This window comes from Limulus polyphemus, unplaced genomic scaffold (assembly GCF_000517525.1).
Source record: "Limulus polyphemus unplaced genomic scaffold, Limulus_polyphemus-2.1.2 Scaffold81, whole genome shotgun sequence".
Taxonomy (NCBI): Eukaryota; Metazoa; Arthropoda; class Merostomata; order Xiphosura; family Limulidae; genus Limulus; species Limulus polyphemus.
In genome coordinates, this window is record NW_013665691.1 from 1044600 (window position 1) to 1067608 (window position 23009).

Here is a 23009-nt window from a genome sequence, read left to right on the forward strand (position 1 = left end):
GTTTCCTGTAACATTTTATAAAGTTTGGGTGCTTTTAAGTCTCCAGAATACGGTACAGAAGGTTTCAGTGTTTTTAAAATTTCCTGTTACTTTGTAAAGTTTTGGTGCTTCTAAGTCTCAAAACTACAATACAAAAGGTGTCAGTGCTTTGAGAGTTTCCTGCTACTTTGTAAAATTTGAGTGCTTCTAAGTATTCAGGCTACAACACAGAAGGTGTCAGTGCTTTTAAAGGTTTCTGTTACATTTTGAAAAGCTTGGGTGCTTCTAAGCCTCCAGATTATAAAACAAAAGGTATCAGTGCTTTTAAAGTTTCCTGTTACTTTGTAAAATTTGGGTGTCAGTGCTTTTAAAGGTTTCTGTTACACTTTGAAAAGCTTGGGTGCATCTAAGCCTCCAGATTATAAAACAAAAGGTATCAGTGCGTTTAAAGTTTCCTGTAACTTTGTAAAGTTTGGGTGCTTCTAAGTCTACAAACTACAATACAGAAGGTGTCGATGCTTTTAAAATTTCCTGTTACTTTGTAAAGTTTGGGTGCTTCTAAGTCTCCAGGCTACAATAGAGAAGGTGTCAGTGCTTTTAAGGCTACCTGGTACATTAAAAGAAAAAAAAAGTGCCTTCTTTTAAACTTTCGTATCATTGTATTAAAAGTGAGATGCTTTTAAGAATTTTTGGTACCCTGTTACATGCCTGGGTGTTGCTAGAACAGTCTCTAAAATGTGGGTGCTGTTATGGCCATTCAGAAAACTGAAATATGTGGGTGCTTGTTGACATCAGGTCAGGGTGCTTATGTGTCTACTCGCTCAACCTAAGGTAAACACTATTCAGGTGTTACCGCGAGGGAACGTATGTGAGTCACGGAAGTTACAGAGATGTACCAATCACAAGCGGGAGCAAAGGTTGCCTACTTGGTCGAGAGTAGGATGATGGTATTTGCTGTCCACCACGGTGTGACCTGGGCTGTGAAGATATGCTTTCCGCGACTGCGCAAAACTCTAACAACTTGAGTACACATACGCAATATCGAATATCGTATAAACGGTTTCAGAACAGAAATAAATTTAATGATAAAACGATGGCCCCTCAGTCTAATCATACAAGGCGATAGATATGTGTGTCTTGCTTGTGCGCGCTTTCTAGCTATAAGCTTAATAGAAAGCATGTGATGCCAAGTTACCATGCTTTCGTCACAACAGACACGATATAAAATTCTATGTGTGTAGGTGAAGTGTTAAGGTGGATTACCTGTCTATCTGATGAATATGCTGATACCGTTATTGAATAGAGAAACTTCGTGGTCTGGTGGTTGTTATCGAACACGATGGAAGCGGACCTCCCTTCTTCTTTTGACTGTCCTCTTGTTAACAGAAACAGCAAGTGGTTGCGGACCAGGACGGAGTGGCTACCGGCGCCGCGTAGATCATAGGCTGACGCCGCTTGTCTTCAAGCAACACATCCCTAATGTCTCTGAAAAAACCCTCACTGCCAGTGGACTCCCTGAAAAGAGTATCAGTCGCGATGATCCTCGTTTTAAAGACTTGGTGCCAAATTATAATCAAGATATTGTGTTCAAAGATGAAGAAGGTACAGGAGCAGACCGCCTGATGACCAGGGTAAGATCTCTTAGGAGTAACATAAGTTAAGATTGTTATATATGTGTACGTTGATATGCACCCTATTTTATATATATGTACGACAATATGTCCCCTATTATATATATATATATATATGTACGTTAATATGCACCCATTATATATATATATATGCTGTACGTTAATATGCATCAGCAGCATGTGATTATTTAAATAAATGTTATTGTCAAAAGAAATTTAGAAAACCTTCATCTATTAGCCTCTGCATTGTCTATATCCTCTATGCTTAACTGAGTCATTTTTAGGCTAGCTGTTATGCTAGTCTAAATCGGTAAAACTGTATCCATTAGTGTTTGTGCTTTCTGATAAGCTTCACTCATAATGTTCTGACTGCAATATAAACAACGCTTAATTTACGCCTAATCTATCCGGGTTTCAGATCCGGAAACTGTTTTCTTTCTGTTTTTTAACTTAAAGTAATTAATTTAAAGACTGCTTAGGTTTCACTGCGAACTGATATTTAACTGACTTAGTCATAATAACTACATCACTTAACTCCAAGCCTATCTCAAATGATAACTTCAATAACCTTTAAATTGTTACCTTATAAAACTCAAAATCCGCTCCCTACACCCAATAACAGTGATCTGGTAACTTTCCCTCCTACAAATTAAACACTGAATATATAGAGCTACGTGGATTTCAGTTCTTGACATTGCGATAACGTCCTCGCTATACGCAATTATTTCTCGAGGTAATCCAGTGAAATTAGTCTATAGAATATTAATAGTTTAAGGAAACACTTCAAACAGTAAACGTAACTACACTAGAAATAAGAAAGTAGGTAAGAAAACTGAGGAACTGATAGTATTTTTAGAAACTGTTTATGTTTTCATACCTCAGTGGTAGAAAACAGTTTTTGGCAAATAGGCCGAAACCAGAATAAGTAGTTCACTATTGGTAAGAATTTTAATGTTTTATTATGCCTATTTTTGTCTGGATTAACCATTCATGTTGTGTGTGTCTGGATTAACCATTCAAGTTGTGTGTGTCTTGATTTCCATTCATTGTTATATGTGTAGACTTTTAATTAGAAAAGAACACAAAACTTCCTAAATTTATAAACACCGTTTTTTAAGGAAATTTATTTATTCAAATGCTTTGAAAATGAACTGTTGAGAAATAACAAATATAAAAAAGATCCGCGAAAATTACTTGGTGCTATTATTCGTATGAAACACTTAATTGTTTTTGTTGCGTTGCAAATGTCAATGGCAAAAAGTTATTTTATCATACAATTGAAAACAACTTACAGCTCGAGAAGTGGCATTGCTGAATTCTACTGAATTAGTGTTAGTTTATTTAGTAATTTTTAGATTCTTATGAATCCTCATTTGCTTTCCAATTATTCAAGAAACACGCTTCAAAACGATATGTACCCTCAGCTAATTCTATTGTTATCTAGATGATAAAGGGAACACAATAGGCTTAATATCGATCACCAAAGTTATATATATTGGCAAAATAGTATTTATATGATTTAATAACTTATGTTGTATAATGTAATATAAAATGTTACAGCAAACAAAGGGAATTAATTGAGGTAACACATAAAGGAACGTTATTCTAATAAGACTTTATACAAACAGTGATATCTCATGGTATTAAGGACCGACATTCTTATCAAACTATACATATTTTACATTTCACAATAGGCATAAACTTAAACCAACGAGTAAACACGTCTAAAAATACATAAATAAGCACCAAGCCTGAACATATTATCAGAGTTATTATACTTAGCTGATATGTTATCAGCAACATGACATAATGTGTTACTATCGTTCTACGCTAAATCCGGATACCATATATAACCACGTTTTCTATATAACATTAATGAAAGACCTCTACTTAACTTATCATGTTTCTATACACGGAATGATCATAAATAACAAAGAGGGGTTAAAATATTGTTCATGTTTAATTTTCCATTCTTCTTTTTTTTATATATATAAAAACATTAAAAGATACATATCTACAAGTATTTACTCAGGTATCATCTCATCATTGAATGAAATCACTTCGAATGAAGTTTTGAACATGGTACTTTGTATATAAGAAGGTTTTGGCTTAGTCAAGTGTATGGTATGAAAGAATTGAAAACAACTGGTATAGGGTATGTTGAGGTATGCAAAAAAAAAAAATAATCCAGTATGCATGAAACATAAAATGTTTAGCTTATGTGAAGATATTATACCAAACAGGATATAATTTTATCCACTCGAGACTTTCGTTTCGTGTGAACAGAGAAATTGAGATTTATCAAAAATAACACTGGAAGAAATGAAAAACATTTGTCTTAGCTTTTGTCTTCCAAATAATTTTTATCCAAATGAAAAAAAGTAACAGTTGTTTAAAATTAAACTCTGGTCTGTATTTTTGTCGCAGTAATTTCTGTGACTCTGCTATGTTAAAGCATATCTGATAGTTGCTTCTATTTATGAAGATAATAATGAGCTATGTATATACATCATCATCTAATCGTTTTTAGGCTTTTTGTGACTCTGCTATGTTAAAGCATATCTGATAATTGCTTCTATTTATGAAGATAATAATGAGCTATGTGTACACATCATCATCTAATCGTTTTTAGGCTTTTTATTTTATTTTCAAGTTAAAATCAACGCACAGATCGATTCTTAGACCATTGAGTAATTGTAGTGTTCATAGCTATTGACAAGTGCAGAAAGTGAGATTCGAGTAAGAAGTGTTTATTACTAGCAACTTTTCTGTAGCAGACAAATATTACACTCAACTAACAGTCACATAGTTTTCAGTAAAATATATTACAGTCAATTGAAAGTGACGCAGCTTTCAGTAGCAGACTGATATTGCAATCAACTAACAGTCACGTTGTTTTCAGTAGCAAACAGCTAACAGTCACATTGTTTTTAGCAGCAGCCAGCTGAGAGTCACTTTGTTTTTGGTAAACAGATATTAAAACCAACGTACAGAATCCTGTAGCTTTCAGTAGACAGGTATAACAACCAACTGATAGAATCCTATAGTTTTAGTAGAGAAATATACAGTCAACTGACAATGTTGTGTACTCTTCAGTAGAAAGATATTACAGTCAGTGACAGAGTCACGTAGTTTTCAGTAGACACGTATTATACCCATCTAATAGAATCATGTTGTGAAGAACAGCATGCAACAAATATCCTTGCAGTTGATCGACAGAGACATTTTTTGTCAGTATACTGACAGAGTTATGCACGGATAAAAAACTGACAAAAGATGTTGTATTCTACCAGAAATATGTAACTGAGAACAATCAGCTAGTTTGATGACAGAGATATGTTTTGGAGGGAACTCAGCCACGATGTTCTGTGTTTGACCAGTACAGTATAGAAAATGCTATACATTTGAAAGCTCCATGCCAATAAGTAGAACTGCAGCTATACCAAATAACAAAGAATGTCATTTTAATAGGAAAGAAATATGCTGTTTCCTTATGAGTAGGATATACCTCTTGTCCCTTTCCAGTAAAATCAATACACTCGATGATGACAGGTACCTGATGATGACAAAACCTTGTCGAAACGTTGTACATTTGCTGTTATGTTAAACTTATATTAAAGTTCTTCTTCATTACCCATTCAAGCCGTCTTCAGCCATTATTAATACACTCGATGTTTACTTTGAATAGTGCCACACGTCTGTGCATTCGAAATACAATAAATAATTTTATTTATCTCTATTCTCTATGTCTAGAAGCTAATTAAGTGCCTTATCATATAACATGATAATAACAATGGAATCAATAAATCTCATGTTAACAGAAATAGGCCTAAAATCCAGAAATTGTCTGCTGTTCTAGCAGTTAGGAACTATGATTTTTACGTCTCTAAGAAATGCCTTAACAATAATCTTTCTTTCCAGTATGGTTATGAAAGGGCAGGCTTGTATTAACAAACACAGGTAACTTCCTTTACTTTCAACGATAAAAGAAAGTGTTATCGAACAATTCGTGATTGGAGCAAATAATTGAGACGCCTAACTAAGAAATATCAAATATTATTTTTTTACTATATTTCAGAAATTACTATACAACTTTTATATCAAAAGCAAAAAGGTGAAGTATTTTGCAAAACTTAGTAAGCCAAAATATATCTGAAAACTCTTCATGCACCTTCACCACCACATGTGACTTCATTACTACAAAATAAAAATAACAATGAAATATTTAAATTTTCCTTTAAATTTTTGAAGAAAAAGAAGACATGAAAGTATTTCACTCTTTTTCCACTGAAAAATATATAATTTTAATATACTTGTTTATAGAAAAATTGGACCGGACATAGCCTTTTGGTTGGTATACTCACACCGTGAATCAGAAGGTTTATGGTTTGTAGTCTCTTGTTCCCAAATGTGCACTCTCACTTGGGGATGTGCTATAAGAGTGACGGTCAGTACCTGATGATGACAAAATCTTGTCGAAACGCTGTACATTTGCTGTTATGTTAAACTTATATTAAAATTTTTCTTCATTACCCATTCAAGCCGTCTCCAGCCATTATGAGAGTAACTGAAGTGTATCCGGTGGCCGCTGTTGACTATGTGATTTATCAATTCAAAATTAGGAACGGTTTGTGTTCCTTTACGGGAAATTCCGGAAACAAAACAATCTATAGCAAATATTATTACGACTTTGTTCCCTTGACTCTGGCATAAGGTGGAAATATTAAAACTATAAAAATCTTCGACACGTCCACATCTAATTCGGTTTGAAATAAAGCTTCAGTTGGTTATTTGTAATTTGTAAGTTAAAACTGCATTTGACCAAAATTCTGCCAAATAATTTGGAATAGTCCAGCTTAACTCGTGTTTCATGTTTCTGTTAAATTCATGTGCGATGGCTTTGGTAAAATGAAAGGAAATGAAGGGAAGAACTGCGACTTTTCCTTAAGCAGAGCATTCTATCCTATTTTTTCATATATTTTTTTATCATGACCAAAGATCACCTTGAGAAGTTTACAGTTCTTAATGAAGACACTAACATTTTGTTTAACCTAACCATCATACAACTGGTTTACACCTGTTGCGAATGTACATAATTGCGTATGTACAATTCAACTTATTCAGTTGATTCTCTGGTACTTATTTTATATCTGCTGATGCTATATAATGGCTACATCAGATCCTTCTTGGTGGTACTTTTCAAATACGACGTTTTTAGAAATATTTTGGACTAATTCTAAACAGTTGCGGTCAGTAATGGACTAACTGACTTTCATCCCATTCGAGACAAAGAATTGTATTAGCAGATGATGCCGCTATCTAATTAATAACTGACATTTCGTGATGAATGAAGTATTCACAATGAAACCAAACCCATCGTTATGATAAAAAGGAACAATTTTTAATCAGTTGATGTATTTTCTGAAAAAATCGAAACCCCGTAAAGGCAAAATAATTTCTTGAACCAAACTAAAAGTTCTTGCCTGAAATATCAAATATTTTTACCTCAGGTGGCAAAGAACTAAATGTTTGGAAAATTTTGGAAAACTATCTCAATTTCTAATGTTAGGGATATTATACAGAAAACATGGATGATCCATCAGAATAGTAACGGCTTGATGGTTTTTTGAAACCAATGTACAAAACAGAATTCTTATTTTACAATTTGTCATATAAACTCTGTGAATTTGGCTTAAAAACATGAAGAAAATGCATTTGACTATGATTTGAAACAGTAAGATTGAAGCTTTTTAGAAAAACAAAACAAAAATTAGTTGTGAAGCGCAGTGAGTGATTTTGCCGAGAGTTTGTTTTAAAAAAGAAGAAAATATGCTTGTGTATTATACAAAATTTCAGATTAGACGCTTTAAAAGTGCGTAAAATTTTATTACAAACGCCTCTTCTACTTGCAAGACGTAAAACTATGTGTAATCCATAAAATATGTGTATTTTTTCATTTCTTTTAAGTTTGCATTTTCTTAAAGTTATTTTACAGATAAAACCACATCGCTAAAAACATTGCTGGACAAAGTTGATGACTTTTATGTGAAGTGAAACACGTACGTGCTATGCTACTAAGTAATTCAAAAGAAAAGTTGGACATTTTATGTAATCTCGTTAAAACTAGAATGTCGGGTTTTATGTCTGTCAGGCTTATGAGTTTCGTGTTTATTATCTCTGGCTTGAAAAAGCACAGTACCATAACAAATACATGTATATAAATATATGACATACACATCAACATATACTCGTATATAAGTTTGGAAGAGAGAATAAAGAAATCTAATTATCCCTTAATGATGATTTTTACTGTATGAGTGGTTAATGACAAAACGAATTTAGAAAATAGCCAGACATCCCAGTTAACTGATACAGAAAATGATATTTATTTAATTAGTCAGCGTGGTAGATATAAACTATACAGAACAGCCAGACGACTTATAACGACACACTTAAACTTTAAAGAACATCCAAATGATATAATCATTTACAGACAGTCGTCGATATCACCAACTGATGGAGATATGTTGTAGACAGCAGCCACGGTTGTCAGAGGTATATTGTAGAATAGGTTGGCAGAGGTATGTTGTAGAATCGGTTTGCAGAGGTATGTTGTAGAATCGGTTGGCAGAAGTATATTGTAGAATAAGTATGCAGAGGTATGTTGTAAAATAATTTCACAGAGGTATGTTGTAGAATAGGTTGTCAGAGGAATGTTATAGAATCGGTGGACAGAGGCATGTTGTAGAATAAGGTGACAAATGTATGTTGTAAAGTCGGTTGGCAGAGGTATGTTGTAAAATAAAGCAGCCAGCTGGGTGTCCCAGGCAACTGGAAAAGTTATATTGTACAATAATTTGGCCAAGCGTCATTCTGAACAAATGGAAATTTGTAATTTTAAGGAGAAGAAAGATGATCTAAGCTAGCAGATTTATACGTAATAAAGTGACACACTCAGACAAGCTGCTTATAGTGAGTCAGAAGAAGAGTATTTACATGTAGATGGATTCGACAATAAGTCAAATTGATAGATAAACTACAATCTTGACTTGTTTGTATTTTATGAACCATAAATATATATTTTCAACTAAAAGCACGAATTGACGCACGAAGATATTTTCGTCACGCAAGAAACCGTAATCAATCTCCTGAAACTCGCCATAAAAGCAATTACGTTGTTCTACGTTATCTCTTTTGTTCATCTGAAAAATATTTGTCAGTCCTGTCTATCAGAATTATTCATTTGTAACTATACGAGAAGAACATCATTTTTCTTTCTCGACTCAAAATAAACATGTGATACTTACCAATCAATCATGTGCAATAATGACACCATTCCAACCTCACTATTCATCTAACAACTCTACAAACTCCAATAAATCTTCTGATCCATAATTACATAATCCAGAAATTTCCCATTTCTGATGTAATTCTTCGTGAATTAGGCTTCTTGTTAACAGTGATGGAAGAATAAGTACCACTTCAAAAACATTTCATTCTATTTCAAATTGATAATCACACGCTTAATTTGTATTTGTAACTTTATTTAATAAAGTAATCTTATTTAGCATTTGTCCGCGCTCACGTTTGAGTATTTGTTCTGTCAAACATAATAAAATGATGCACATTTATCATTAAGTTAGATTATCTTGAACATAAACTACGCTTTCCTTATACCACAATAATCCTGAAAAGTTCTGTTTGGAACTTATTAGGACTTTGGTTTAAATCGGCATGGTTAGTCAAATTAAACTAAATGTATATAGGAAGACTACACTTTTTTCAAGACCAGTAACACAAGTGGTTATATTATCTTTTGACTTCCTGCAAAAACAACAACAAAAACAATGTTACAAAGAGTTTAGTAACACAGCCAAAGTACTTGTGTTTTAAGAAATAAAATTTTGAATACCAAAGTGTGAAATGCCTTTTTTTTTTTCTGTTGAAGTGTGATTCAAAGGTTTTATTCCGTTCTTTGTAAACTTGTTTTATTTGAAAAATTACTAAGTACAGCGTAAAATGCGTGTGTATGAAGAGAAGTTTTTAAGTAGAAGTTAAAAAACAAAAACAGTTATTTTTTGTTTGTAGTTGTAAGTTTAATAACGTTCCTCTACGCCAGCATCAGTTCACATTTTGTCTACTAGGGCAACACGTCTGATGTAATGAATGAAAAATCGTACTACAATATGTTTTATGTTAGACATAATTGTGCAATACGCATAGATTATCCTATAAAAGAGAAACAAAAATATTTCGTTTTGATTTGTGACTGGCATAAAGTTCGTCGCAGTTTTGTATAGTATGATAACACCAAATTGTAATCAGAATTAGATATAGCTGTTTTATCTAGTATTTATTGATCTATCAATTCTAAGATAACTAGACGTATTACCAACAGAGAGCTGCAATCTTAGAATCAAGGTCGTACATTTCAAGAGAGAAATCTGGGGTTAATGACTTTTGTTTTATTTTTAGAAGTCACCGATGGGTTAGCTGTAAGTTTACGGACTTACATCTTTAAAATAGCGTGGAACTAGAAACAACAACAATATTTTTAAAAATTTAAAGTTGAAATGATTTTCAAAACATGCTCTCATTTGTTTGTTTGTGAATGAACATAAAGCTACACAATGGGTTATATGTGCTGTGCCCACTGCAAGTATCGAAACCCGATATTTAGCGCTGTAATACCCGAGACTTGCCGCGGAGTAACCGGAGGGCAATTACTTTTATACATCTTGTATAAATTGATACATAATGCATCAATGAGGAAGTGTTATAATATGTAACATCTTTAACTTGGAATAACAACGTCAGTGGAATACAGATTGTAAGTGAAAGGACGTTTTACTATTATTATTATGGTCATTTTAAAACCGTAGTGAAGATATAAAGAAAAATATAGGAGGGTTTAATAAACAATTGAAAGCGTACACTTATTCTCAGTAGGTGGTTGTAATTGATATACAAATAGTATGTAATATTAAATTTTCTTTTTTCTTGTGAAGCTCAAAGCTACACTGTGCTCGGCCCACAGGAGTTATCGAAACCCGATTTTTGGCATTATGACCTGAGCCACTGGGAGGTTGACAACAAACAAATATATCCACTGATGCTTAGAATAAAACAAGAAAAAGAACGAAATATCTTAAAAGCTTTATCATACTCTTTAAGAACCCTTTGATATTGTAACCTTAAATAGAACCTTCCCAAATAAAGGTAAGAAATATTCAACACATTTATTGGATCCGAACTGTTTGTTTACATTAGTATTCATACTTTTGATAATAAATAGTCACATGCATAGAACACCTATGTAACTTTCCAGGTGTATAAGTTATCTTTCTTCTTTTTTTAACCTTTAAATGTTATTGAAAACTTCTATATCATGTGTGTTTTTTTGTGTCTACTGATGATAAGAGTTGCTTGTCAACTTGAAAATTTTCTTTTGTTCTGTATAAATAATAATAATAAGCACCTTGCTTTCAAATTATATAGTTGACATCATTAAGGAACTTGAAATTAGTAACGTCGTGAAAAACAATAACATTTGTCTAGGTATGACTAATGAGTTTCATGTTTTGTTTTCACGAAACGTCTATAAAATATATGAAACGTAATGTGGTTTTCAAAGCCGTCGTTGTTAACGTAATTGCCCATATTTAGCGTCTCAAACAAAAAAATCTAAACTGCAAAACACAAGACGGTATCAATTAAGATTAGGAAATAAAAATATATTTGACTTATTAAGAAAAAAGTTTCGTGTGCTTTATAAGTCCCGCCATTTATCGTTTCCACATCATTATCTTGTTAAAACATTATTTTTCAAGTAATAAATTTATTCAAATATAAGTATTTTCTTGAGTGCTCGAATGATTATTATCATCTTTGTATCTGAAGCTTGAGCCGTCGTTATCCTATTTGAGCTTTCAAAGAAACGCAGTATGCACATTGTTCTCGAATAATCAAGAGTATGGCATGAAACAAACTATGTAAAATTGAAATGCTATTATACACTGGCTCATTAAATACTGATGTGAGTTAAATTATCGTCACTCTTATTATTATATAACACATATATTACTGGTAAATATAACATTGTTTGGTTTTAATGTTTATAAGTTGTATGATTGAAAAATAACACATGTATTTTTATTTATTACACAACCATTCTGAACTTGACAAATAGCACTTGATACTCGCGAATAATGTACAAATATCTTATGGATATTGATATAAGAAACTAACAGAAAAACGACTGTCATTACCTGGCATTGTGGACGAGTGTGAAATCGGCTAAGATTATAGACAGCTTCTAGTCATAAAAAGCATTAAATGGATTCCTATTGTTCCACTAAGGTGTGGAGCCAGGTTGTAACTTGTCTTGGCAAAAGGCGGTACAGGCACAGAACGAACCGTGAGAACTGAGACCAACCGAATCCTTCGTGGCTTCTATGGTGAAAAGCTCCGCATTCCATTACTATGGCGAACTCTCTATTTCATTCTGTTTCAGTCCCGTCGTAATGGGTTTACGACATAGTCTGATTTGAATGTAATGGATATTACTGTAGCTCAGCATGCTCGTTCTACACCCCCCACCCTCAGGGCCACGCGAGGTATCTCATCCCTTTATCTCTGTGGTCCCTGGTGTGCTATAAGCTATAAGCCTGTTCCCTAGGTTGACAGAAAGTCGTGTATCCTTATATTGGGGCCACGGCCTTTTGGTTGCATTCACCTGTGTCGAATAGTACAAGTATTGTTGATCAGTTTAGGCTTAGTTAATGTTACTTCAACATATAAGAAGACTAGCGAGAGTATTTGTTGTCGGTTAGTTTTTGTTGTAGTCACTTGTACATAAAAAATAACTTGCGTATTGTTGATCAGTTTAGTCTTATTTGTTGTTTCTTATAGATACAAAACTAACTAGTGTATTTTTTATCCGTTTAGTTAATGTTGATCAATTTTGTCTTCGTTATAGCTACTGTCTATTTAAATAGGATAATATCTATATTTACAATATACCATTATTCCCATACATATACCAAGGTAACACATGAGTAACTGTTAATCCACGAGACGCGTGAGCAGAGACAATTCGATTTGGTTTTGAATTTCGCGCAAAACTACACGAGGGCTATCTACGCTAGCCGTCCGTAATTTAGCAGTGAAAGACTAGAGGGAAGGCAGTTAGTCATCACCACCCACCGCCAACTCTTGGGTTACTATTTTATCAACGAATAGTGGGATTAACCGTCATATTATAACACCCACACGGCTGAAAGGCGAGCATATTTGGTAGAACATGGATTCGAACTCGCGACCTTCAGATTGCGAGTCAAGCGCACTAACCACCTGGCCATACCAGGCCGAAACAATTCGAATAATTGATAACTTTAGTTAATTTTATTTTGTGCAACGTTTTAGGTAGGCGCTTTTCATCAGTAGTAAGTACCGTGTTACATAGAAACTAGGCCTGGCATGGCCAGGGCTAGGGCACTCGACTCGCAATCTGAGGTTCGCTGGTTCGAATCCCCGTTCCATCAAACATGCTCGCCCTTTCAGTCATGGGGGCGTTATAATGTTACGGTCAATCCCACTATTCGTTGGTAAAAGAGTAGTGGCGGTGGGTGGTGATGACTAGCTGCCTTCCCTCTAGTCTTACACTGCTAAATTAGGGACGGCTAGCGCAGATAGCCCTCGTGTAGCTTTGCGGGAAATTCAAAACAAACAATATATAGAAACCAGGCTAAGAAAGAATAAATATTGATAAGCATCTTGTTCTCAAATTATATAATTGACATTATTGAGATAATTAACATCGTGGAAAACAATAACATTTGTCTAGGTCTGAATAACAAGTTTAATGTTTTGTTTTCACGAAACGTCAATGGAAGATACATTGAAACATAATAGGATGTTGCCCAAAGCTGTAGTTGGAGACGTAATTGCCTATACTTAGCTTCTCAAGCAAAAATAAAAATTGCAAAACACAAGACAGGATCATGTAAGTCATACCTGGATTAGGGAATAATTTTTATTATTATTATTTATTAAGAAAAAAAGTTCATCCGCTTTACAAACTCTACCATTTCTCATTATCCGCATCATTACCTTGTTGAAAAGACTATTTTTCAAGTAATGAATTTATGAAAATGTTGGTGTTTTCTTACGTGAATGAGTGATTATGCTTTGTATTTGGAACCTGTGTCGTCTCTCTTAGCCTAGTTTCTATGTCACATGATAATTACTGATGACGAAGAGCGCCTATCTAAAACGTTGCACGAAATGAAACTGAATTAAATTTTTATTTAGACGTGTTATGTTGACCATTTATTACATTTTATCCAAGGTAACCCTGCCCATGCTTCAATAACAACTGTCATTCTCTCAGCTCAATTTTCGCACTTACACGATGCTCGAAATTAACAAAAGTGATAAACTTCCGATAGACAGTTTTCTAGCTTTGTAAACAGTTTGTGTTCATGTTCAATGGTAAGATTTATTCTATTTATTTATCCATCTTTCTTTCGATATTTGTGAGGAAAGAAAGGTAGGTTTATGTATTGCCAGTAATGGGCGAGATGAGTTGATGGTGCGTTGATTCGAAACTCTGAAGTGTATTTAAATATCTATTGCACATTGTAACGAACTGGTAAGAAATCTACCTTTGTCGCTTAATACACATACAAATACTTCAGTTATGTAGTTAAATGTTCATTCTTCCTGGTAACATTCTAAATAAACCATAGAATTGTTTATGTTGCTTCTAGGTAACGAACACATTTATAGCTTGTTTGTTTGTTTGTTTTTGAATTTCGCGCAAAGCTACACGAGGGCTATCTGCGCTAACCATCCCTAATTTAGCAGTGTAAGACTAGAGGGAAGGCAGCTAGTCATCACCACCCACCGCCACCTCTTGGGCTACTCTTTTACCAACGAATAGTGGGATTGACCGCCACATTTTAACGCCCCCACGGCTGAAAGGGCGAGCATGCTTGGTGGAAAGGGGATTCGAACCCGCAATCCACAGATTGCGAGTCGAGCGCCCTTACCACCTGGCCATGCCTGGCACGTGCTCCTTTACTTGGAACTTTAAAAGATTGGGTTCTGAAGCCAACGCTTTCAAATTATGCAAATAATTTTTTCGTAGTTTCTAAACGTTGTTCACTAAAATAGCAATAAGGCTAGCTCGCTTTTACATTTTTTTTGTCTCGTATTATAAATATGCAATTTCCGAGACGAGTTACAAACGATAAAGTTTTCCTATTCGAATAATAATAATTAAAAAAGCCAAACAATGTTTTTTTTACCGAAGTAAATTCTAAACCAGTTTATTTTTTCTTTCTTTAGCCCAGGAGTTAATCCAATGAAACTCAGTGGGTTGTTGATGCATGATCTAAGCCTTAGAATATCATGTGCGTAAATCCTTTTAGATACGCACTGTGCCTTTCCGAAATAGGGCGCTATTCGAAGTTAATTTAAAGCATCAGAGCAACGCTAAGCCTTCTTCTAATAAGTTACTGTTGTTTAATTGTATATTCCTGCATTATACAGTGATCTATGTAATTTAAGATAGACCTTCGTATATACATGGGAGGCATTGATCTTCTAAGGTTCTTAAAGCTGTTGGGAAACGTTCATTATTTTATGAATCTCGGGGCGTATATAATCTGTAAAAATAGTAGTTTTATGCTATCCTCTTTGATATGTATGATATAATGAATCAGGATTATCACCTACAAATGACATCTATCGCGTGACCTCCAGAAGATAGCCTACTCCAACAAAGTCTGTTTAGGTGTAGACTATATGGTATCCGAAGATCATGCGTCTGTTTGAAATTCAAGAATTCATTAAATGAATGTTCCACTCTTGGCTCTCCGACTGCGTCAATACTTGGTTTTGTAAAATGGTATAGCGACTTTTGTTGCTGAAGTCACCTAGTTTGGTAAGGTTGAATGAGTGACGCAGTAAAGAGCAAGGGTTGTTGGACCATAGGCGCCATCTTTATTGTTCATAAAGTACAATGTCACGTGATACTTTGAAACCAAATTGCAAATAAGATGTTTTATTTCTTTCTATCTACATTATAGATGATATAAAAGATTTCAATAAACCTATAAATTTTTCATTCATTAGATTCGACTCGTGCATTCATGTCTATGAAATAAATGAAAACTAGGTGAGAATAATCACTACAAACAACATAAACACATTTGTACGAAACGATTTAGTATTTATTTTAAAATTAGTTATGCGTCGAATGCGTTGTTAGAAAATGCAGCGAATTAATAAAGTTCACATACCAAAAACAAAACAGTAAGTATTGAGAGATGTAATTATAATTAGGTAATAATTTTTATGGACAGGAATATGTGTCTACTTTCATTGTAAACCAAAAATTGTTATTTCTAGTACAAACAAATTAATAATTAAGTTTACGCTATATAATACCGAAGAGGATTATGACAAAGATGTAATGATGCATTAAACTAGAATTGTTACTAAGTCGCATAACTCGAAAATTGATTTGTTATTGAGCTGTAGCTTTTTAATGATCATCTTCCTACTAATTTAAATAACACCAATTTTATTATTTATAATTGGAAATTTTAAGATATTCCAATGTCTTGTATAAATTCTGATGCAACTTTTATACGATTGCTTTATACATGTTTTTATAATGTTAAGTTACTTTGATATAAAGTTTGTAAAAAAAACAAAAACTTATAGACTTATCGAAGTATACCTTTCTATATAGTTTCATCTAAGTATTATTGCTCAGAAAATATATCATTATCAGAATTGTTTTTCAAGTATTATTACAATATAATGAAATTGTAATGGAAGATTAAATTTTGAAAATATTAGCAAATATGCAGTTAAACGATTAAATAAAAAAATTACATAGTAGGTGTTGTAACTTTCTATAAGTATTTGAACTTATTAGATACTAATTTAACTTCGTTGTTTGTTAGATCTGGTAAAATGTTGTCCTGCGATAAGAGAGGGATTCTAGGACCTGTGACTTACGAAACCGTGTGTGTGTGTGTGAAGACGTTACATATACTTAAAGAGAGAAAAGACAATTTAAACTCGGGAGAAAGTATAGGATATTGTGTTATGTTTACAAATAGGAAATAAACTAAAATTTATATCTAAAAACAGGACACATCTCAAGAGAAAGTAAAAATAGATGTACATTATTTAAACTTAAAACTAAAAGTATAATACTTCAATATTAAAACTTGCATCAATAATTTAATCTTGGTGTTCATAGCTTCATCGTCAATCTTCATTGTCTTCATTAGTCAAAAAATCAGCAAACACAAAGTTAAGGAGATCAAGTATAGGATACAAGAAGTCTTTAGCAGCTACCATCAAGGGTACTGTAATCATTCCAATCATAGTGTAAGTTACATACAGGGTTGATTATGCATATAATAATCCTGAGGTAAGGATACTAATAAACACAGAAAATAAGTTTGCCCTAAGCTATCATGACTTTCTTTGATTACTCATACACGAATGTGAGCTATATATCTATATCACCGGCTCCCTGTTATATACAATTTACTGCCCAAAGGAAAGTCAGTTTAGGGTTAATGAAACTTAACTTCTTGTTACTGAGATAATGTGCAAAATAATCGTTTTGTTACATTTACATACACTTTTAATTGTAGAACTCGTTTTGAGACAAATTGTCAGTTGTTTTTTTTAAATCATAATCAGTTTCATACTGTGTAATAATAATAAATATAGTTTCGTTTTTCTGTCACATTACTGTTCGTTTCATTAACATTTTGGAAACATCACACTTTCCTCACCTCTAGACAGTCATAATATCAGTCGAGGTGATCTTATTTAATAAAGTGGTTCCGAAGCTTTGAAGCCAAGGATTCGAACATCACATTTTCCTCTCTTCTAGAACAGTCACAGCATAAGTCCAGGTGATCATATTTAACAAATTGGTCCTAAAGTTTCGAAGCCAAGGATTGAAACGTCACACTTCCATCACCTCTATAACAGTCATAGTATCAGTCCAGGTGATCTTTATCAAAGAATGTTCAGTTCTATGGATTGTTTGTTTGGTTTTGAAGTTTCGTAGCCAAGGATTCAACATCGTATATGGGTTACTAATAATTACTATGGTCAGTTTGAATAAACAACCCGCCTATAAATCCTTGCATAGTCAAGCAGGATAGGTAGAATAAGTCATTCAGAGGAAGATATGTTTCTTACTGGACGATAAAAAAGGAACATATTTATCACATAATATTTAGAACATGTAAAACATACATCTGTAGAAAGTATCGTGGTAATCAATGCAACGAGAAACGTGTATAGTATATATAAGTATATCGATCTGTGACTATTTACAAAGTCATTGAAGGTGAGGCGATTATAAGTACGTGCAAACATATTTATCAGAGTACTTTCTATTATTTTATAAACATGTTTTTCAAAACACAAGCTAAGGACAGTTTTGCATAACATTAGTTAATGTGAAAATATTACAAAGTACGTAGTATGTTACTATTGGACCCCCAGTGACTCAACGGTAAGTCTTAAGGACTATAATGCTAAAAACCGGATTTTGATACCCATGGTGGGCACAGCACAAATAGCCCATTACAAACAAATAAATTGTACAGTACAATGTTTCCATATTCCCAACCTGCTTATGTATCTATTTACTACAAAGGAGTTCCATAAAACACAATCACACGTATAGTTCCTTGAAGGTACTGCAAGTAAGAATTTCAGTTTAAACAAAAAATGTTTTTGTGTGACTATTGTTCATTTGCTCAGGGCTTATGATGAAGAAAAATCACACTTTCCTAAAATAATGGACTTACTCTGTTCAAGTTTAAACATCAGTGAGTTTACTAAGATCCCAATGTACTCTCAATAAAAATTTCTGGATAAAAATAAGTACGGGTATATAATAATATTTCAACCACGGTATATTTACATATATCCAGTGCCGACGAGGCCTCTAGTATAATACCAGGGCTTTCGGGCCGACTGGGGTACAATAAATGGTATTCATATTATCAAACCACCTGACAACAACTGTTTTACGGCATGAACTGGTTTAAAGTGTGTAATTTTTCATCACTTTTAACACTTCAGACATAGGCTAAATGTTTTTAATTCACTTTACTGCCACGGTTTATGTTATTTAACAGAACATATTTATTTGTAAGCTTACATTAGCGTGTTAGCATTAAACCATGACATAGCAATACTACCCCTACTCTGTCCGTTCAAAAGGACCCAGTGGCTCAACGATAAGCTTCAAGATTTAAAACGCTAAAATTAAATTCGGTGTTCCATCTCTGTGTTAAGCGCAGTACAGGTAACCCATTGTGCAGATGGGCGCTTAACAACGTACAAACAAACCGTTCAAATGATAAATTGTGATTTGAAAAATCAGTGAAAAGTTGTTAAAGGATATAAATATATAGTCACAGTCTGAAATTTCTAACGGAACTCAGTAAAAAAATTAGGAATAATTGCTTCATTTAGAACAGATTCACCAGGCTTCTTTCAGTATGTGGTCTTAATCAATTATGGTCAAAGTAAAATACAATGAGTACAATCAGGATAATTATCATCTCAGTTTTATACATATACGTCTAGAAAATAAAATAATCATTCATGTAGCATTCGAGTGGCTATCTCCAGATCTTCGTCACTTGTGATTAAAACAATAGTTTTTGTTAGGAATATCATATTTATCTGTCAGTAGACTTGACGAATCTTAGAGATATATATACGAAACAAAAAATATTCCTATTGTGATTCGTATTTGATAATCAAGAAACTCACAAATATAGTTTCTACCTATTTTGTGGAAGTGAACGTACTCGAAACGTTTTAATATTTTTAAATGCTATAAAAATGTTGATAAAAGTTTCAATAGACTTTTCTTTGCACTTTCCATAGAACTGGGCCTGACATGGCCTAACAATTAGCGTGCCCAGGCCGTGGATGCGATATAAGTGTGATGGAGAAATTCCAATATTCGATCTGACGAGAATAGCTTCCAAAAGTTAGCGGTGGGTGCTGTTGTCTAGCCGCTTTCCTCCTAGTCTCTCAGTTTAAAATTAGGGGTGGCTTTGCGCAAAAATTCTAAAACAAACAATCCATAAAACTGAATATTCTTTGATAAAATGTGCTCGTTACTACAAATATACACTACTGCTTTTAAACATCTTAGAAAACAACTGAGATAACTGAGTAAAATACGATATATCACTCAATTATAAGATCAGTCGAAAATTTCCGGCGTTGATACGGATTCAGTGTTTAATTATGCTTCAACGTTCTTATAGTTAAGCCTTTTTTAATGTCGTAGCAGTCCTATAGAAGTTCGCTTATTCTTTCTTAGCGTAATTTGCCTAACTCATGACTGGTATTTTGAAAAGTAGCCAGAACTATTTACTGCTTTTTTTTTATTTTGTGGTTGCTTAACAAACATTGAGTATTATTTTTTTACAAACGAAAAAAAACAAACAAAAACAAGGCCCATTTCAAGTACTGTTTCAACTAAATGGCAGTTTCGACATTCACTTGATAAAGACACAAAGTCTTGGCTGACAGTTTTTGTTTAGATGAGTTACCCAACAATAATAAAGTTGACCAGCAAACCGTTGACGATCTCGTTTGTCACTCTAAATATTTAACCACGCACACAAGGGGCAAAGGTCAAATGCTCACTAAAACAACGCTTGATGTAGTGGAGGGCAGACACGTAAGATTGCCTGGTAGATTCTCTTCCCTGAATGGCTGGCGAAGGTTAAAGTCCAGCCCTCAGCCGTAGGACTTTACTATCATAGCAAGCTGTTGTAGCTTCAATGGCTAGAGTGGCGATACTTTTTTACCCCGATACTTCAAAGCGACTATTAGTTCCAAGGTTAACAGCCCCTTACTTTAGGATGGTTTCTTTTTGAAATTGCACATTTTTGATGATTATGTGTCAACTGCGGTGTTAAAGCAGCGGATACACGTGTTTTCTCGTGACGTGATGCACGAAAATATCTACAATTGAAAATGACACTTAATTTCTCATTTCTGGAAAAATAAAATAAGTTTATCTAAAAATATTCTCAAGATAAATTTCTTCAAGTAGCGTTAAAAATCCTCTTAGTTGGTTTGGAGTAAATAATGGTGTTATTTTATATCAATGACTTTATTGACTTGCCAGTTATTTGAAACTTAGTTTAGAGATTGTTAAAAAAAAAATCAAGACACTAAGAACGAAACGTAGGTTACGATAAGGTTTGTTTTTATATCTTTCTGGTTTTTCATAATAATGATAAACACAACTATCAAATAAACTTGATTTGATTGTTGATAAGCGCAAAGCTGCACAATGAGCTAACTGTGCTTTGCTCATTTCGGGTATCGAAACCCGAATTTTGGCATCGTAAGCCTGCAGACTTAGCGCTGAGTGCTGGGGGGGGCATCTACTAAACTAAAATAACGAAAAAGAGGATGTTTTCAATCTTCATGTAAATTATAATAGCGTTATTTGTTTAACTTTAATTGTTTTACACTAAATTGTTTTTATTGATTGGCTGTTTGGCTAATGTTTCTTATTTAATCGCACAACTTTACGTACTCAAAAATGACCTATAATACCAAAACTTATTTTTTTAAAACTGTCCATAAGTTCGTTAGCCGATAGACAAAATATTACTCAGAATACAGAGATGGATAAGAAAGCTAGTGTTGATACTAGCAGGTCACCTGGAAGAATCAAAATGGTGGTCCCTTGGTATTAAATTGGTTATGAAGTACTTGTTTGTACTTCTTTACTCTCCAACAAGACATAGCTTTAGTTATTTAAGAGGAAAAACTATATAATTTACTCCCATTTACATAGACTGCTTTCACCTGGACGTAGCGCATCTAGCACCGTGTTGCAGGAATGCCGTCGTGGATTGCGGCGCCCTTCGCCTAGGCCAGCCCATCGCCCTTCGAGACAGGTGTAAATTACAAAGCTAGTGGTTGCCTCTGGCCTTCTACACATGCATGAACAACCAGTCCAGCTTGGCACAGACGGTGCAGAAGGAGGGATAGACAAACCTACATGGTGTTTAAGTGGTATGGCTGGTATGCTTAAGGAGTTATGCCATAATCTTAATTTACCTCGTAACAGCTTTTCAAGGAACACCTGAGTAAAAAGTTAGACGTCGTGAAAAACATTATTGTTTTCATTACACGAGATACTTACTGCTTAAGTCAGGGCAACCTGATATTTATCCATATAATTTTGAATATCCTTTAAGGGGTTAAATTTCAGAGAGATAAGAGTATGGGATCTATAGCCTTCAACTTTTTAATTTCTGCTTTTCGTCACATTTTTGGATTGAATCTTCAGGCACTGATATTTTATAATATACAATATATTGATATCTTCCTCTAAGTACCAATTAATATACATATGTATTGAAAATTACTTGTAGAAAACGTTCTACAGGAATATATTTAGAAGCAGACAAAGAGACAGACATTGGATTTTGTTTTTTTGAATACATAAGTACACACATTAGGAAGATCCTGATGATTTACACTTCAGTCTCATAGCCCATTGTGTAAGTTCTACAAGTTTTTTGTTTAAATACTATTATTATCTACCGTCGAAATATATTCCAAGACATATCTGTTTTGCCTTGAATCGTATCGTTTATAGTTTCAAGTTGATTTAATATTTTGTCCCAAATTTCATCATACCATAGTACAGTAGATTTCAGTAAATAGTAACTGGTTCTTTTTTTAAATATGACACCATTTTTATTGCTGCTCACTAACCATTATTAGTTATCTATTAGGTCATCAAGAAATTATTGTCGCGTTTTGGAACACATTCTTAACCCCCCCCCCCAAAGAACGTACATCACGTATAATAGTTAAACGAACCGCCTAAACGTCATGTTAGTATAGCTATATAAGGTATAAAGTTTAGTATACTCTAATCCCTTATAATGATGGCACACGACGAGATACATATTCGGCATGTAATGCTGTTAGATGTTGTTGTTTTTGAAGTTAAGCACAATGCTACACAATGGGCTATCTGTGCTCTGCCCACCACGGGTATCGAAACCCGGATTCTAGCGTTGTAAGTCCACAGACATACCGCTGTGCTACTGGGGTCAATGTTGTTAGAATACAAGAAGGGAAACAACGCCTCTGTACTCACAAAGAATATCAAAGAAGTTTATGGAAATATTTTGAACGTTCGTAAGTGTCAACTGTGATGACAGGGGCCGACATGTTGGAATTGATATTGATGCTCTGAAGACGTTTGTTAAGTCTAACCCAAGGCAACACACTCGTGAAATGGCTCTGAAATTGCACGTCTTTCATGAAACAATACGTAAACAT

The 23009-nt window shown here is 33.8% G+C and overlaps 1 protein-coding gene across 2 annotated transcripts in view; it reads left to right on the plus strand.

The window, feature by feature from the left end:
* The first annotated feature begins 875 nt into the window (after window positions 1-875).
* Window positions 876-23009, plus strand: part of LOC106467624 (sonic hedgehog protein A-like) — a 66992-nt gene continuing 44858 nt past the window's right edge. For both annotated transcript variants that reach the window (XR_002612575.1, XM_022396507.1), the window contains exon 1: window positions 876-1610. Coding sequence is in view for 1 of the 2 variants with exons in the window: in XM_022396507.1 (XP_022252215.1) it covers window positions 1254-1610 (357 nt within the window). In the remaining variant the exon portion in view is untranslated. The remainder of the gene's footprint in view (window positions 1611-23009) is intronic.